The 18,816-nt window shown below is 45.0% G+C and overlaps 1 protein-coding gene across 6 annotated transcripts in view; it reads left to right on the plus strand.

Moving 5' to 3' along the window:
• The window catches only part of LOC135907720 (serine/threonine-protein kinase 31-like), a 326,396-nt gene that overhangs the window by 244,090 nt on the left and 63,490 nt on the right, over nt 1-18,816 (plus strand). For all 6 annotated transcript variants that reach the window (XM_065439440.1, XM_065439441.1, XM_065439442.1 and 3 more), the window contains 2 exons: nt 6,052-6,159; nt 18,038-18,151. In XM_065439440.1, coding sequence (XP_065295512.1) covers nt 6,052-6,159; nt 18,038-18,151 — 222 coding nt within the window. The remainder of the gene's footprint in view (nt 1-6,051; nt 6,160-18,037; nt 18,152-18,816) is intronic.

Consider the following 18,816-nt stretch of genomic DNA (forward strand, 5'->3'; position numbering starts at 1 on the left):
ACAGCTTTGTTTCATATCCCAGTGTGATCATGGGTGCCCAGTTTGTCGCCGAGCACTCTCTGGGAGCAAAACCTTCTGAACATACTCCTGATGGTATCAAGCCCTTTCTGTTAATGCTGGCGGCAACACAAAGCGAATGCTTCTCTGCTATTGCAGCTGCGGTGTTCACAAAGTCGCCGCTGCTGAAGATGTACTTCACGCTTGCCTCCTTAAGGTATTCTTACAGCCGAATACAACAGTGGTAGTCCGTCGACCATGAGTGATCCGATGTTGCAGAAATCCCAGACAGAACATGTTCGAATTGCACTAATTCGCAATTCGCCCGCTACCTTTCCAAGCTGTCGCTGGGAGAAAACAAAATCCGCACACACAAGTCCGAGGAGGAAAGCGGCGCGGCACGCTGGTTCGAGGCTACGTTCCTCCTCGTTGATAAAATGGTCTATACCTCCCTTAGCACGCTTGGCCACATGCCGATGCGTGCCGGTGCCGCCGCTTCCACAATTGGTGGCTGCCTGATATCCAACTGGAAATAATTCACAAACGAAACAATGCCTACATGACATCACTCGTGAGGTCATAAGGTAGAGGGCGCACAGCCTGGAGTAGGAATGTTGCTGCAAAAGCCCTCCTTTCCCACTTCGCATGCAAGCAGGATTAGTTTGTGCTCTCCTGCAGGCCCGCTGTCTGCGTGGCGACATTGGCCAAATCGCGGAGCAGGATTCGCTGAAGTGGGCAGCAAATTATCAAATGCCTACACTGTTGAATTGTAGAAAACCACTGTTACATTTCACTGATATTGTTCAGTCTTTAAGAAGCACTTTTTTTTTTCTGCCACATTTACCTTGCAAGCATCTATCCATTTTTAAAGCACTGAGACATTGATCGTACACACCAGTGCCAAGCAATTATAATGAGCAATATTTAAATGGGAAGCCATCATTAACTAGCAAAATTCGCAGTTAAAATGTTACATTTTGTGATTTTGTGAAAGTTATCGCTTTGAAATTCCTAACTTGTGGTTAAGTTTAAGACTACAGTTCAACCAGTCCACAGATACAGTCGAGGCTAGCGTAAAGAAAATAACTTCCTGGCACCGACATTTGGTAATTTTGTTTGTGTGTTGTGAAGTGCATCAGCTAAGCTGGCCGATTTCTGAGTCAGCCAAAACTCAACACAAATAAAAGCGGAATTTCGTACCTACATTTCGTACATCTTGTGACATTTCGTAACATCTCCTACATTTCATACTAACAACAGACTGACCGCCACACAGTGCGAAAGTGTGAATTTGCAGAAATATTCAGGGAAATTACACAGCTTAAACCTTCTTCCGTTCGATCACGGGTGCATCAAAATGCAACAAGGAATTATGTGCGTGCCTCGTTTCGCCGTCATTGCTATTGAAATTTGATGAAACATCATGGCTGTTTTTTTACTTTAGCCTTGGCTGATCATGTTGACAATGTAAATAGTGAACAAAATGTACAGCCCAACAAACACGCACTCAAGCCCTTCGTTACTAGTATGTCACTGGCACTAGATGGGCTACCATCATGACGAACAAGACGAGCAACACTGCTCTTATGTCAGTTCACACAGGCTTGCACAGAGCTGGTTTACTCATGCAAAATATGAATACCTGCTCAGAAAATAGAGTGAAATACTTGCGCTTACCTGTTGTGATTAGGAAACCTGAAAAACTTTGTAAAATTGGAAATCCTGGTGTGAGAACACCACAAAGCTGCACAAGACACATGATGCGTCTATTTAGCCATCTTTGTCTAATGCTTGGTAGACCGTCCTCTGTTCCTTGAACACCTGATCAAGCTTCTCTGTTTTATCTTTCCCATTTTCGTACTTGCCTCAACTGAAGGTGATGACCGAGCGCGATCCGACTTGTGATATCGGTGAGTGAGTGGCAAGTGTGAGCGGTGGGAAGCTGGATGGACACACTAAGTCAACCACTTCCTGTTCTTCACCCCATTTAAAATTCACAAAAAGAGATATAAAAAATAACTAAACAAAAAGAAGAGTTGTTTGCTGTTCACTCAAATTTCTTTATTTCTAAAAACTTGTGAATGAACTGTGAACATCCACATATACTTCACCTCGTTCCACGAGCTCTTAGGATGTCCAGCAACTGTGAGGAGCGCACATGTCCCTTGAAACCGAAAGTAGCACTCGCCTTCCGGGCGTTGGCGCCACTTTGTCAGGATCCCGCTGTGAAAGTTGCAGTTTGGTGGGAAGTTGGTGAAAATCCCTTAGTAGCAGCCATTTGGAATTTTGAACGTCAAAAAATTGCCAAAAGAAAAGTGAGGGTAAGGGAGACAGCATGAATGGCAGCAACTTTGTTTGCAGCAGCTGTGTTTGCCGCTTAGTGTGCACGGATCATGTTTGTGCCGTTATTATACATTGGTTCTGTGGACAGAGGTGGATACAAGGTGGCCTTGGTGGTGGGGGAGGCATTGGGGCTGCACATTCAACTTTGTCAGCACTAGAGTATATAAGCACGTCTAAGGCAGTGCTCAGAATTTCCCTCCTTTTCTGTATCCAACAGTGCCTATTGTAAGCATGTCAATGCCTGGGGAAGTTTGAATAATCAGAGCAGGTACAAAAAATTAATCAGCAACTTGCATATCACAATATGACCGATACTTTGGCTAGTTGTATGATCAGGGGGTGTATCAGGAGGTAAGTGTCCACCTAGTGAACATGCCCATTTTGTCTGCTGCTGAAGATCTGATTGGCTGGGGGTGCCCGTCTCTTTCTGACATGTACCCCAGCCCAGCCAATCATGACTTTAGCAGCAGACGAAATGTACATGTCCACTACGTGACTACTTACAGACTCCCCAATCCTTTATAAACTACTACAACACAATCAAAAACACCACCTTTGTGCCACTGATCAGCCGTAAATGAAAACAATATACATTTCATGCACATTAGGCCAATCACTAGAACAAGAACAAACTGTGGACAACACTCAAATTATCAAATGCCTACACTGTTGAATTGTAGAAAACCACTGTTACATTTCACTGATATTGTTCATAAAGAATACTCAGAAATTTTAAAATCTAAAATGGCATTGTATTTGTGTATACTATGTAATATATGTTGTTTGATTTCCTGATTTGTGATACTTGTGTATTCTTCATGATGTGTAAACTATTACCCTATCTTAATTTTTTTTTTCTCTTGGTTTTTACTATGCAACTGTATTATGGTTCCTGTGTGGGAACTGCCGCTAATACAGTGTTCTGTTGGTGTGGTAGTGTTTCTTTTTTTTTTTTAAAGCCCTGAGCTTCATACTGCTCATGTGTATTCGGAGCAGCAAACCTCGTCAGGCATTTCCTTTTGTTGTTACTCCATTTTCTGGTCTCAGAATTAAATGCCTAATTCAATTAAGTGCCTTCAGCCCCTTCCTCCACGCACATTATTTCCACTTGGTGGCACATACCATGTGTACTCATATAATGAACGCACTTTTTATTCCGAAGAACTGAAGCAAAGTTGGGTGGTGCATTTATTTTGTTGGCTAAATCTTATGGAAAATTTTTCAAAACTTAAATTGAGAAGTCAAATGGTAGTGACATGAAAACTGCATTAGATAACTTACCTATACTCTACTACACATACTATTTGCAAACTGTAACAGCATTTTTATCACGCTTCACTCTGCATTGGAACCACCAGATCTGTTGTCCAGGTCACTGGCTGATTCAACCACATTGTTGTTCCACAATAGCTCATCCTCGCAGCTTCTGGCTATCTACCGTTATCGCAAGCATCACATTGAAGTGCTGCTTTTTGGCACCTGTCGTTTTGACGAGCTTGCTGTGTGCGTCTCTTTCCTTGGCCGTCCTGCTCATCGGTCAAAGTTTATTGGTGTCTGATCAGCATTTCCGTTTTGTGAGCAGATATACTCTATGTCCCGTAGCAGGCATATAACTTGACTTTGGGCCCATCGCACACAGCGAAACCAAAGACGGGCAGAAAGGCGAGCAATAGACACGCAAATTTGACACTATGCCAGACTATGCCCACTATGTCAACGATGTGCCGCCTGCCCTTATTTCACTTGGACCATAGTTACTCTATGCTTGGGCTTTCCTTTGCGCCGTGCGCGGCTGCGTGATTTGCTTTATGGCAGAGTAAAATCCAGTAGCCATTCTTTTCCCTCACGAGTCTGTGAGGTGCCTTTGCACTGGCACTGACATCAAGCATGTGGTAAGAACGGGCTGAGCATTATTGCAGTTGCTCTTTCCATCAGGTCCCAAGTGACCATGATAATGCACAGCCTGTTCTTGCCACATGCTTCCCACCTGTAATCTCTCATCATGGATTTTACATCGACAGACGTGTGCGAGAGTGAAAGATTCTAGTCTCCCTGAAGAACTACAGCATGGCCATTTCATCATAGGTCTGTCTTGTCGCAAAGTTTGCCTTGAGGGGCGGGTCAATGGAGGAGAGTGTGATTATTGCACAGAGGAAAACAAAAATCAAAATTTTCAAGAGAAAAGTTGGGGGCGGGTTTATTATGCAAGTGCATTCATTATGGGAGTATACCATATTTACATGTATAATGACCGCACTCGCGTAATGATCACACCCTTGAATTTTGTCGTCAAAATTCAATTTTTTTCCTTTCCCAAATTTCTTCTTTTTCTTTTTTTCGTCTTTCTTTCCTGTATAATGATCGCACCCCGAACTTGCCACAGCGATATGTCATGTACCCAAGTCTAGCTAATGATGATCGCACTTACCATCTGTCAAATGCTGTCGAATGCTATGTGAACGACTCTTCAAGACATACCAAGCAATCTGCATGCACCAAAGATTCTTAAGCAAATGCATAGTGTCTTATTCCTTTCATCACTTTCCACACTTCCATCAAAAAAAGCAGCTACAACCAAACTTGCATTGGCTTTATTACTTGTAGGCTTTATAATGGTTATGGTCAGCAACAACAAAAAAGGTGTCTTTCGATTCTTCTCATATGCACTCATGGGCACGCAACAAATTACGAGCGGAAATGATAGTAGCCACGTTTACACTGATGCGTTAGAAGTGTACCCTATTCATACGCCGACGCTTGTAACACAGTTAAGATATTCCCCCACCCTTAGCAGAAACGTGCCGTATTAGGATAGTAGTGAAGACAAATGCCGCAGTTTTTGCAGCATACCCGCCATGTGTTACTATGTCGCTGGTAGCTAAGCACGCACATCTCTGTTTCTGTCCCCTCAAAGTGGACATGGCTACGTGATTGCCGCAGACTTGCGATATTAAAAATATTATTCATTACTGATATGGAAGAAACTGTTTCAATGCGCGTAATATAGTCACAAAAAGAAAACAAAATCACGTTCGGCGCATTCGGCTTGCTCCGCCGGCCGCCATTTTTGTTTTTGTGTCCCACACGGTTACAGTGGCAGCCGCCTGTTTGTTGACCTGTTGTCATCCCGCAGCAAATGCAGGATGAAAAAAAAAAAGTTTCTTTTTGCGGGAAATTTAACCACCATAATGACCGCACCCCTGGATTTGCGGCATCTTTTTTGACAGAAAAGTGCAATCATTATGCGAGTAGATACGGTATACATTATTCATGAGGTGATGTAAAAAAGTTTATTGCCTACTAAATAAGAATCGGTTTGCAACATACTAAGGCACTCTTTCATGGGAAGACAAGCCTCATTGCTTGTGCTCTCTGACCTTGTTTCTTTGTTTACTGTAGAGTAGAATTTACTTGTAGTGCAGTCGTAAGATTCTGCACCAAATGGTTTCACACTCTTGAACTGCTGCAAGTGATTTGAATCATCATGTTTTCAACTCTATAAGTACTCCAAAACATATTTTTTCCTGCTCTAAAAATTGCTGCAAATTGGTGACTGGCTTGACCACTATCGATAATACTTAATTGCATGAAGGTCTTATGTAACTGCCTTCTAGCCCAACTGCGTCTCAAAAAAGAGCGATAATCAAACAAATTTATTAAGAGCCCAAGATCTGTACTTTATTAGGTGTTGTTCTAATTAATATTTTTCAGAGGTTCAACAGCCTTCTGAAATCACAGTGGGAGCTCATAGCTTTCGATACCGAGACCTATGGACCACAGTTGAAGACAACATTCTGCGAAGAGGACGTGCTAATAATTGTATGTGTTAAGATTTGTTCCCTTTTTATGCATAGCTGCAAAGCTCCTGTATGATTTTTCTTGGAAATATGCTTAGGTCATGCTAGGTACCATTGTGGTTATACAGTTAAGCCTGGATATAATGAATTGCAATAGAATGCAATTCTCAATATAACAAAGTGGTTATCTTTTTATAACTTCTTGTGCGTACTGCACCATGCATTTAGAACCTCAATAGTGTAGAACCTCATTGATATGATCCCGTTACAATTTCCAGGTGCCAATTTTCACAATCGAGAAAACTAAAGATGACCCAATAGAGTTGCACCTATGGTTTGTACGTTTTCTGGGAATGCAATTTTTCGGCAACAACGTTCAGTACATCTTCAAACTGCGATCGTAGGATACGTTTTCCGGATGATCTGTAGATCCCATGTAAACAGGAAAATGCACAAGGTGCACAGGATAGAGAATAGTACTTTAGAAGAACTTGTTGTTGGGCGAGTTGGTTCATATTAGCGAACATTGTTTAACTGAGCGAATAAATGGACCAGAGAGACAGCATGGGACAAGGACGGGTGGCCGTCCCTGCCCCATGCTCTCTCTGTGGTCCGTTTATTCGCGCAGTTAAACAATGTTCGCAGAGAATAGTACATAGCCTCCTGCCGTGGCAGCTTCTTTGGCAGCTTCACCGCAATACTTGCCCACCCGTCTCACATGAAAATGCTGGCACACCCTCAATTTCTTATTCCGGTACCAGGAAACCTCTTCCCAAGGTTGACGCACGCCGCATTCACAGCTATCGTCGCAAAACCTATTGTGATAAGCATGTTGACTTATGTGCTTTACAGCACGTTGGGTGTAGTGCCGTTGGTAGCGTACTGCATGCTTTTAGTAGGCGACAATCCAAACGCACCTGCCGTTCCCTGCTGTAGGCAGCGTGATGTGAGGATGTGAGCGTCTCATTTTGCTCTGACGACATCCGGCGCAACCACCAGCTTGATTTCATTTTGGTTTCCTATCACCTTCTTAAAACACTACGTAATAGGAAAATAACAAAATGTGTCACAGGCCGCCGAAGTCCCACCAGTCAATGTGTGTTGGCGTCTCGTTCCTTGTGCACAATTCGTATTACATACAAATCAGCTACAGTAGAATTTGTCAAATTTTTTTAGCTATTTTGGATTGTACATTTTTTCTCTCATTTTTTTCTCCGAACTAATGAATGAGGTTCGACTGTATAATGAAGTGTGTATACATGAGTTCAATGCAAGGAAATTTCACTGCTGCTGCGAACGAATACCGAGATGATAAATTGATACTTCCAGAGACGCAGATGATCAAATGGTTGAATTGGAAGCGGCCGCTTGTGAACGCACCTTTTAAATTGCACGCCACGCGACCAAGAGCGACTGCAAAGATGCTGCAACGTCGCAATCCATATAAACTCCAAGGGCGATAAAATCCTGTCGCAACTATGGTGCTCTCTGCATTGAGTGCAAGTAAAAGCGTGTGAGGATAAGTCGAGAAGAATGGTGGCTTGAAGAGCATCATCTTCCCGTGTGAGCAAAGAGAGGCAGGTTTTTGGGCATCTCCTTTTCTAGCGCTGGAGCGGCTTTGCATGGATCTCAGTGCAGCTACGGTGGCTAGAAGGAGAAGGTGGGACGAACACGGGTCTCGGAGCGTGCGGCACATCTAGCAGTGATTCATGACGGTGAGTGGTGGCACGCGTGTCGCATCTGAGATACCTCCACAGCAGTTACGGTGCTGCCAGAGCCAGTGAGAGCACTCGATCGGCTTGGTTCTGTTTGCTTCTTTTTGCTCCATTGTCGTTTCTTTTCGCACTGTGCGATTGCGCTTTCTTGTGCTGTCTTTATTCTTACACATTGCCATGCCGCAATAAGCAATGGAAGCGGCAGGAACATCAAAGATGCAAATGTTCTCGATGGACTGAATGCGACCGATGCATTCACCATGAAATAATGCTAGAGGCGGCACAAATAAGCTGCTTATGAGTATCTTTGTGACTACTATGTGAAGAGTGAGGAGAGTAAAGGGCAGCACAGAACAATTGCATCGCAGAAGTACATCCGAGGGTGTAAAGAGGACTGTACCATCATAAATAGTGGCACATGACATAGGCACAAGGATGGAAGAGCACAGAGGCATGGTGATTGTTCAAATACAAGAAGTTTATCTTAAAGATGGCGTGTGTCGACAGTGTCAACATCTTGTAGCACAGAAAGTCCACGTTCGGCGCAACAACAGTCAATAATGCTGTTGTGGTTGGCAAGGAAGTTCCAACCTAAAGTTATATCATGGGAGCACAAGCAGAGCACAACAAACTCAACGGTATGTATAGTCGGTTACAACTTTAGAAAAAAAGGGCATTTACTCCTCCAAGGCGGGATGCACACGAGCCTCCACCAGTGAACGTGCACTCTAGACCGACATCACGAGCTGGATGGCGGTGTCCTCACCAATTAAGAAGATGGCTGCTTGCACTTTGAACTGGGTTGAGTCGTGTCAGTCATGTGTGCTTGCCCCTCATCAGATTGAATTTGCAAACTGTTTGTGGTGGTCTACCATGCCGGAAATATTGTGAGCTTACGATGTGCCATTCATGCCGCGTGCATTTATTCTGAGCCATGATCCGGCGATAAAAGATTGCAGCGAGCATCGCTGAAACTGCGCTACGCTTTGTCTGAAAACAGGATTCCGCAGCGACACACCACTACAAACATACTGCATGTTTGGTCCATGATGTTTTGCTCCAAATTGAAGCTAGGACGAGGAAAGTTTGCCAAAGTCTGGTCCCTCCTGATAGCTACGGGTTTTTTCACATACTGTGTTGCTGCACAAAAAGAAAAGTGAGAAGGAACAAAAAAAGACCTATCAGTCCTGAAAATAAGTTTTTGAAGACACAAAACCAAAAGAAATATAAATCTTATGCTATTTAAAACCAAGAGTATTTATTTAAAACGATGAATGAAGCATTTTTGTACCTTTCCTGCCTCGATCGTCTTCTCACCCCAGGTTGGTAAGTTTTGATAAATGTATTTCTTTAAAATCCTTGTTAAATAGCAACTGATTCATTTTAAGCTCGGAAAAGTTGTAGTAAGTGTGCCGTGTACATATAAACAAGCGCAAAAGCCATGCAGAGCGGCTATTTCTACTTTTGTCCCTTGCAATGAAGCTACAAAGCAGACGACGCGCAGCGTTGTAGAAGGCACAGGGTTATTTTTCTCTCGCGATTTGACATGTGCTGTAGCATTCCAATCATGAGAGCTCCACCAAACCAGTCATCGAAATAAAAAAGTCTTTATTTATACCGAGAATTACACGTTTTAGAAGCACGGTTTTTTGAGCGGGACTAATTTAGTTGCAGAGGCAATCAGCTGTCGCGCTTCGGTCATCTGGATAGGGCCTACCCTTTTTTGTAAAGTTGTACCCGACTATAGAAGTCCTTTAATGAGGAGTCGAGCAGTAAGGCAGTTAGAGGCAATATTTCTTATGCACTTGCCATTCAAAGAAACAGGTCCAACAAAGGCGTCAGAACTTCGCAAACTAAACAACATAGTTTGGTGCTCATGACAGAGAGTGGCTCCTGTATCGAGAAGTGCAAAGGTGACTCCTTCAACAGACACTTCAGTAATGTATGCTGGAGAAGGACGAGGACTCGTACTTTGCAATGGGGACGCAATTCGTGCCTCAGGATCTACGAGCAGATCGTCAGTTTTCTTGCTCAGTGACTAGGTACGGTGACACATCGGAGGAAGCAAGCATCGATGTGAAGATGGTGAGTGACTGGTAGGCAGGGTTGGGCGATGAGGGTAAAATGAAGGAGCAGGAGTGCTGGGAGGTGCTTAATTAAAATTAGTAAGGTAGGGTGGTGGTTGCTGGACGTTCGAATAAGGAAGCATACGACGACGGCCGTGGTGTGTCACAGCACCAGCACTTCCACAAGTGAAACATATCGGATGATCATCCAAGGTGCGCCGCTGCTGAGAGTGTGCTCCGAGTCGCGGCTGGAAGGTCGGGATGCAGCTGTACTGGTAGTGGCATAGTTGCTGGCAAGAAAGTTGGCGGTCGAAGTCGAGCAATTGTTTCTGCGTATGTGAGAGGGGCAGTTGCTGACGGCAGTTCATGGGCTTGAGGGGTGGCTTGAGAGACTTGCTCTTAAACGACGTTCCGGAGTGTAAATGTGAATGAGGGTGATGGTGGCATGCAAGAGACCAAAGACAGCTGGCAAGGGACCTCTCCACGAGCAAACTCCTGGATCTTCAAAAGCAGAGGGGCATGGTCATCTGCAATGACGAGGCTTGATAGGGTATCGTTTGGTTTGGAGGCGTTGCCTGCGCAACTCGTGTAGCTTTGAGAAAGGTCAATTACTTCAACAATGGTGCTAGGACTCTTCGATAGCAACATTTGGATCGTGTCCTCTTCAATACCCTTCATGCTATGCTTGATTTTATCCTCTTTGTGCATCAACACCCACATGTTTGCAAAGGTTGACAATGTCTTCTGTATAACTTAAAATTTTACTGGCTTGCTGGCATCTTGTGCTCATGTAATGCTCTGCGTGAAGGTTTTGCACTGCTGGGCAAATGAAAACTTTGGTGAAGCTGGTCTTAAAGACAGACTATGTAGTAAGGTAGGCTTCATGGTTAAAAAAACCATAGCTTGGCAGCGTCCGATAGGTAAAAAATTGTGTTCCTCAACTTGGTATTGTTGTCCCAATTATTAGGGCACTCGCTTGTAGGATCAGATCCAATCTTCAGTGTCTTTGTAGTCTGTGCCGATGAAGATGGAGGGATCTTGCTAACGCAAGGCACCGGCACGTACCAGAGTGGGTGAGGCCGTCAGAGGAGCGATGTTTGCGGCATCGGTCTTGAGGGATAGCTTGCGATTTCTAAGTTTCAGATAGAGCGAAGCCCAGCATCTCCACCACTTCAAATGCTGTTTGTTGCAGTGGGACACGGGCGAACAGTTAGCAGCAGTCAGAGAAAGTTCAGCAAAGCACAAGCGACCATGAGCTCATGCAGGTGGTGATGGTGCACTCACAGGCCACTCTTGACTAAAGTAACTTTATATAATTTTGCTAAAGTGAGCTGTTGCAATTTAGACTTTGCAAATATTTCCTGCATATTAGTGAATCTATGAATCTATGAATATATATATAGAAGGGGCAAATGAAATAACATGGTGAAATCACTCAACATAAAATTTATATTCACTAAGGTGCGTTGTCTATTAATTCAGCCTTGCTCTGTGATCTGCTTGCCTCTTGGTTACCTTGGATGCTGGAGCGACTGCCCTGGAAAGGTGTTGGTCCTAGGTTCAATCTCTGTATTAAGATTAATTTTTCTTCAGCCATGGAGCTTGCTTTCTCAGAAACGCGCATAAGTTTCCTTTCGGCATTCCTTTCGCAAGAACTGCAATAAATAGAAAAATAATCTATCTAAAGAATACTTTGTAGTTCTTGACCAAAAGCAAACAGCTAAATATATAGGTCTCTTCTATTCAGCTATTCTATTGCGTTTCTCTGCACCTTCTGCACCTAACCCCTTGATTCCCCAAGTTGCAGCAGTGCATCCTGCACCCCTGTCCTCTATTGCATGGGGTGCAAGGCGTGGTGTAAGAATAGACGGGTGTCCCAACGATGCCGTCTCCCTGCAGAGCAGGCTGGCTTCGACTGTTTGCGCTTCCTTTCTTCACCGACAGGAGCACTATGGTATTGGAGGTCATCATTTTCGGTCATCTGCTAGCAGTGTGAGACCCTGTGCTAAAGTATATTGCTGCAGATGCCCTTACGATGCGCACCGTTACTTCTTCTGTGGCACTACTCGCTCTTGCCGATTCTGTATTACTCCATACCATGCTATTTGAGAAGAAAAAATGAACATAAAACAAAACTGCATACTGAACTCCCTGTTCTTGATTTGAAGTGAATTCATCCAGCTTCCTAAAACTTTTTAGTTGGTGCTTTTCAGACATTTTTCCACCTGTGCTTGCCTAGATGTGCTTGTGTTGTGTGTCAGGTGAAAATTACTGCCCCATTGCCAGTAGCACTTTTTTGTCTTTTTATACATTGTTCTGGTCACCAACAATTGTTTAAAAGTTGCTCTTGCTATCATGTGCATCATGCAAGCTGTTGCAAATGGGTCGCAAGCCTCAAGGGTAGCGTTGGCCTGGCGGCCTGGGTCACAGCTGGAAGCATCCTAAGGCCCTGGCAAAGGATGAGTCGACTGCTAACAGAACAACTTGTTTATTCTAGCATCGCAAAAGAGCGGCCGGTCAGGTCGACCGAAGTGGAGAAACGGGAGACCACGTTACTCGACTGAAGAAATCGAAGCCTCTCGTGGCGTCTGGGGGCAGCTGATTTTATACCCTCGGAGTCGAGGGCAAAAAGGAACACCTCGATAGAGGCGCACGTGACAGTGGTGCACGGACACGTTGTGACAAGAAATGACATATCCGCCGGGCCGGTGCCAGTCAGACCTCCTCGCTTCACAGTTGGGGAGCTCCTCTCCCCGGCTGCCGCGCTTTGACAAGTGTGGGCACCAACATGCACACACACACACGCACACACACGAAGACACGTGGCATTGAAACATGCCTGGACACGCTTGGTAGGAGGTGTTGGGGCAGCGCTGAAGTGGCCGAAATGTCCGCCGTTGTGAACAAAGCCCCGGCGTCCATTGCATCTGCGCTGGCATATGCGCTGGCATTGACCGGCTGACTTATAGCAACCTATTAAGTCCATCTGACGTAGGCGCGATGAGCAAATCTGCAGATAGCTCTTCTAACTTTCCCGTGTCGGGCATTTCCTCTCCAGTATCTGGTGCCTTCAACGCTACAGGCTCAATTTTATTCAGTTCGGACGTGCTCTGAATATCAGCTTGCTGTGCCTCCGACCCTTTCTCATTGTTCGACAACGTCAGCCCCGCAACTACCACCTTTGCAGCGAGCTCCCGAACTCTCGATCTGGTTAAGGTCTGAACGCTAGCCTCACCAAACAAAAGCCCCTTCTCGCACAGGAGGTGATCGGACCTGTTCGAAAATAGGTATGGGTACTGGGGGGGGGCAGCATAGATGACACTGCAGCCTCCATCTCAAGTGCTCCGAAAGGTCCTTCAATAAGCACTTTTGCTACGGGCAGACACATGCTATGAGCTTCCACGGCTTGCTTGATCCATGCGCACTCGCCCGTGAACATATCGGGTTCTACGTAAGAGGGGTGAACTACATCCATTGTAGCTGCAGAATCACGAAGCACTCTTTCCTGTTCACGAGGAGGTCTCGCATGTAAGGCTCGAGAAGCTTCATGCTCTCGTCAGTGCTGCATAATGACAAAAACACGACTTGTGTTTTTGTTTTTGGACACTGCGCCGAAAAGTGACCCGGCTTCTGGCACGTATAACAGACGCGCGCTTGCCTCGTCTCGAACCGCTTTCTGCATTCGGCTTCGGCTGCCGCCGTCTCTTTACGTTCGGTCGGACTGCTTTCACTCGCATCCGCACTACGTGTGTCCCCCCTTGCTCTCATGGGCGTGAACTTCGGCCTCTCAAACTTGGAGCCAAATTCACCCTTTTGACTGTCCTTAGCTCCGCGAGCCCGACGCGTCACAAACTCCTCGGCTAGCTCGGTGGCCTTAGCCACAGTACTAACGTCTGGCCTATCCAAGACCCAGTACCGCACGTTCTCAGGTAAACGACTATAAAACTGTTTCAGCCCGAAACACTGCAGAACTTTCTCGTGGTCACCAAACGCTTTCTCTTCTTTGAGCCACTCTTGCATGTTTGACATAAGCCTGTAGGCAAACTCTGTATATGACTCACTTCTGCCTTTCTCATTTTCCCGAAACTTCCGACGGAACGCCTCCGCTGACAGCCTGTACTTTTTTAGCAGACTCGATTTCACTTTGTCGAAATCCTCTGCCTCCTCTCTCTTCAAGCGAGCGACTACGTCGGCCGCCTCGCCGGGTAACAAAGTGAGCAAGCACTGTGGCCACGTTTCCTGAGAGAACCCCTGCTTCTCGCACGTTCGCTCAAAGTTAACCAGGAACAAACCAATGTCCTCTCCAAGCTTAAACGGCCACATCAGGTCAGTCATTTTGAACGATACTGGTTCTCCTGCACCGTGTGCCTGACTTCCATTACGAGCGCGTTCCATCTCTACCTCGAGACGCTTCCTTTCCAAAGCGTGTTGACGGTCGCGCTCCTCTTTCTCTTTTTGCTCTTTAAGTTCGCGCTCCTGTCTTTTTGCCGTCTCCCTCTCCTCAGTGGTCTCAAGGCATTCCGACAGCTCGTCATCCTCAGCTTCTAACTCATGAATAGCCCTTAGCAGTTCTGGTTTTCTGAGTTTGTCTGAGAAATCCAGACCCAACTCTATTGCAAGCTCCAGCAATTTCGGTTTGCGCAACGACTTCAAATCCATGGCTGCTCTGAATGCTGCTTTCTCTACTGCCTACTATTGTCTTGCCGCAAACTAACCCGGCAGCAACGACAACCACAATTACCAGCTATGTTTCTGACACTAACAAAAGCCTGGCAAAACTCAGAAGAAGAAAGTCCCGCACTCACCAAACCTCGCAGCCAAGAATTCAGCGCAGTCGTTCCGCTGCAGGCAACCAGTCATCACACAGGGCTCGTTGCACTGCTCCCAGATGGCCGTTGTGCTGCTCAGCATACAGTCAACCGCATATCTTCGCTGCTGGCCTCCGTTGTCACGATCTCACCGTTGGCAATCAGTTGTTGCAAATGGGTCGCAAGCCCCAAGGGTAGCGTTGGCCTGGCAGCCTGGGGCACAGCTGGAAGCATCTGAAGGCCCTGGCAAACGATGAGTCGACTGCTAACAGAACAACTTGTTTATTCTAGCATCGCAAAAGAGCGGCCGATCAGGTCGACCGAAGTGGAGAAACGGGAGACCACGTTACTCGACAGAAGAAATCGAAGCCTCACTTGGCGTCCGGGGGCAGCTGCTTTTATACTCTCGCAGTCGAGGGTAAGAAGGAATGCCTCGATAGAGGCACACGTGACGGCGGCGCACGGACACGTGACAAGAAGTGACGTATCCGCCGGGCCGGCGCCGGTCAGACCTCCTCGCTTCACAGTTGGGGAGCTCCTCTCCCCGGCTGCCGCGCTTTGACAAGCGTGGGCACCAACATGCACACACACACACACACACGCACACACACGAAGACGTGGCATTGAAACATGCCTGGACACGCTTGGTAGGAGGTGTTGGGGCAGCGCTGAAGTGGCCGAAATGTCCGCCGCTGTGAACAAAGCCCCGGCATCCATTGCATCTGCGCCGGCTATACCGCACGTCGGAGACGAAACGTAACAAAGCATAATTGTCATATTGGGATTGTGTTTTCTTTCATTTAGTTCCGGCACATAGTGTTCACATCAATAGACAGTGCTTTGTGTGGCCACTGCTCTGCGTAAATAAAAGATTAGTAGCTTGCACGGTTGGCATGCATGCTAAAACGCACATTGCTGCACTCGCTAAAACCATGACCCTCACTTTGTGGGTGCAACTTGTGGAACGAAGTAGTTGCAAAACGTTTCCCAATAAAAGCAAGGCATCAGCACAATCTAAACAATGGTCAGAAGTGCAATTCGGAGAGCCAATTTGCCAGCGTAACCATAAATCACTAGGAAACTGCCTTTTTGTGCTTCCTCCTGCATGCGACTGTAAAACTGTACCAGAAAGCTCTGAAGCTGTGTCCTAGTACTCGCAGGAATTATTTAATTGTGACTCTCCAGTAATCACTTAAGTGGGAAATGTAATAACGTTGCATTAGAAATAGATATTTATTACCATAGTTTAACACAATATTCTTGTTTTATCAGAAGTTTTTAACATTTTTATTCACAGTTGTGGCGAATGCTCCATAAAGTTTCATGCTCTCACACTCAGTGAAAGAAGCGGAAACTACGAACAAGAAAGAAACCGATGTTGATTGTTGTTGAGACACCTGCCTATTCTTGCACCTTGCAGCGAGTGGGTGCAGTGTGGCACACCCCAACCAGCATACCAACTGCACCTTTTTTGTTCGTGGTGCCATGCACCTTTTTCGAATTTAACAAACCTTATAATCCACTCACTAAGCACCCATGACGCAATGTTTTAGTGGTATGGGGTGTTGTCAAATGAGTTACATTCTTAGAATTCCTTATCATGTTTAATTCTGACTGTCTCTACGTCGTGTGTGTAAACTGGCTCACTAACTCAAAGGAATGCCACGTAAATGCTATATAAAAAGCCTACAGTTACATAAATTTGCCATGCTGTCACCGGCTAATAATTCAGATTTGACTGGAACCGTTGGAATGTCTAAATAATTAGGAGTCTGGAATATTGGATCTACCAAAAAGTATGTGACTTCTTTTTTCAAGTGGCCATAAAAGTTTGTCAGTGTGCTGCTCTGCACAATACAAGACCTGGTCACTCCATATTTACGCCAATGTCATGCTGTCGCAACAGAAATAAAGTACACTATGCACCAAATCTCCATCCCCAAGTAACATAACAGAAGTTGACTGTGCTGCAATAGCTTAATAATTTCGGGTTCTTCGCAAGTCATATTCCAACACTTCCCTCTTTAAATTGCGACATTAAAACAAAAATATTGTTTTTTCTGCTTGACTACATAGTCGTGCAGGCAAAGCTCAAATTATCAAACAGCATGATTTAAGGTGTCCGAAATTTCGGTTGTCCATGGAATTAGTAGCAGCACTGCAAAACTCCAATGAATTGGTCAGCAATTTCATTGCATAGAGCACTGCAAAACACTGTGCTCTCCATCTTTATTGGGTTGTCACTGCATTTGCCATAGTCAATTTTCATGGAGCCACAATCGTGCTGAAGAAGCAACAGCACTCAGCAGCACAACCAGTGCACTATTATGCTTAAACAGCAGCTGCCCTGAGCACAAGCAGCATCCTGTTTGATGATGCTCAGTCTAGGCAGTGTGCACTAACTGTGCACAGGGTGCAGTTGAGCTGATCTTGAGCAAAATACTGCAGTGGCGGCATGCAAGTTCACCAAAAAGTCGAGAAATTTTACATTATAGCATTCTTTCGATGTTCCTGTGGCAGCTTGTTCATTGGAGATTAACACAGTCAACTTCTGTTGATTTGGCCCTGATAGGACCGACAAAATTGATTGAATTGGGCACGTCAAATTAAACAAGATGCAGAAAAAATGGTCAAGGGTCTAATATGTGTTGCACAATGGCGGCCAGTTTCCTAAGGTCAGCTTAGCCACAACAGATCTGTGTTACGTGGTAAGGCATACAAATGCCACAAAGGCGGTTTTGATTTCATGCCTATTGCTACGTGCAGGCCACAATTTTCTTGAAATAAGAGGTGCTTCTTAAAATCGGGTAACTATTGTAGTGAGGCAGATTGTGAGGTACGGTTATTACTGGAAAATCTTCCTAGAGCAGGCCAAAAATAGGCATTTTCGACAAGATATTTTTGTTTACGTGTTCAACGCATTTGCTTTTCCGTAAGCGTGGCCCAAGACAGGCACTACCACTTAAGGGTTCGCTATTGGCATCACCATAGTGGTCAGGCACATGTGCGCTGACTCGTCAAGTTCCGGTTTTCTGGAAAGAGCAAATTTTACTATCGAAATAAAAGTTTGGGCCCATATAAATGCATGGGCACCGACTGAGATCAAATTGACCGAAAAATCAAATCAACCATAATCAAGTTAATGGAAGTCGACTGTATATCAAAATTTCAAGGTAAGGCCAATTTGTGTGCCCCCATGTTGCTGCATATAAAAGAGGATGAAATTTTCGGCATTTCATTAGGTGCATCTGAGGATGTTGTTTCATTGTATTATGATGTTGCACATAATGCTTGCAACCCTACGTTTGCAGGAGTATGCAGTGGATTTTTCTGGTGACCTGGATGTACTTCTCATGAAGATTACACAGTACAGCTATGCCCGCTGCAGTCACCTTCTTCCCATAAGGGCAGTTTTTCTCTCCAAGGTAAACGGTCAGCTGTGTGTTTGCAAAATATATAAAAAACATTGACATTATCTAAGTACTGATTTATCGAATCTAAAGTAGGATTAATTCACAAGTGCTTACTGCCAAGATGTGCCTTTGTTTAGCAGACAAACTAATAAGGGGTGTAAAGGTTCTTGAAAGCCCTGAAAATTCTTGTATGTTTTGTGCAGCACAGTTTCTAATTTCAGACGTGGAGCTGATAGCAAATCTTGAGCTGCGAGTGGACTTGTTAAAGGGTCATATATGCTTATTTTCTAGTAATAGAGAAGATTATCAGTCACAGAGGTAAGACTTTGGTTCCATTAACTTCTTTGTTACTGCATGGTGCACTCTATAATTTGGAACACGTTAAAATAATTGAGCATTGCTGCGACAGAACGTTTTTTACTGAAAAGAGTAACTCCCCATACTTTTAAACGATCCTCTACTCAAACGAGCCCCTCGTCTGAGAAAGATGCTACACTTCGCAATAATTGAGGTGGAGCATCATTGAAAAGCAGTGACCACTTCTTTCTAGGGACAATGCTGCCATCCGTTTCTTCGAGTCAAGGTGGGGGAATGAATGGAGAAATATTCACCATTTTTTGCAACACTAGGCGCAGCGGAAGAATATTTACAGAATTTCGATACTCAAGGCCGGCGGA

The sequence above is a fragment of the Dermacentor albipictus genome, chromosome 1, assembly GCF_038994185.2.
Source record: "Dermacentor albipictus isolate Rhodes 1998 colony chromosome 1, USDA_Dalb.pri_finalv2, whole genome shotgun sequence".
NCBI classification, from domain to species: Eukaryota; Metazoa; Arthropoda; class Arachnida; order Ixodida; family Ixodidae; genus Dermacentor; species Dermacentor albipictus.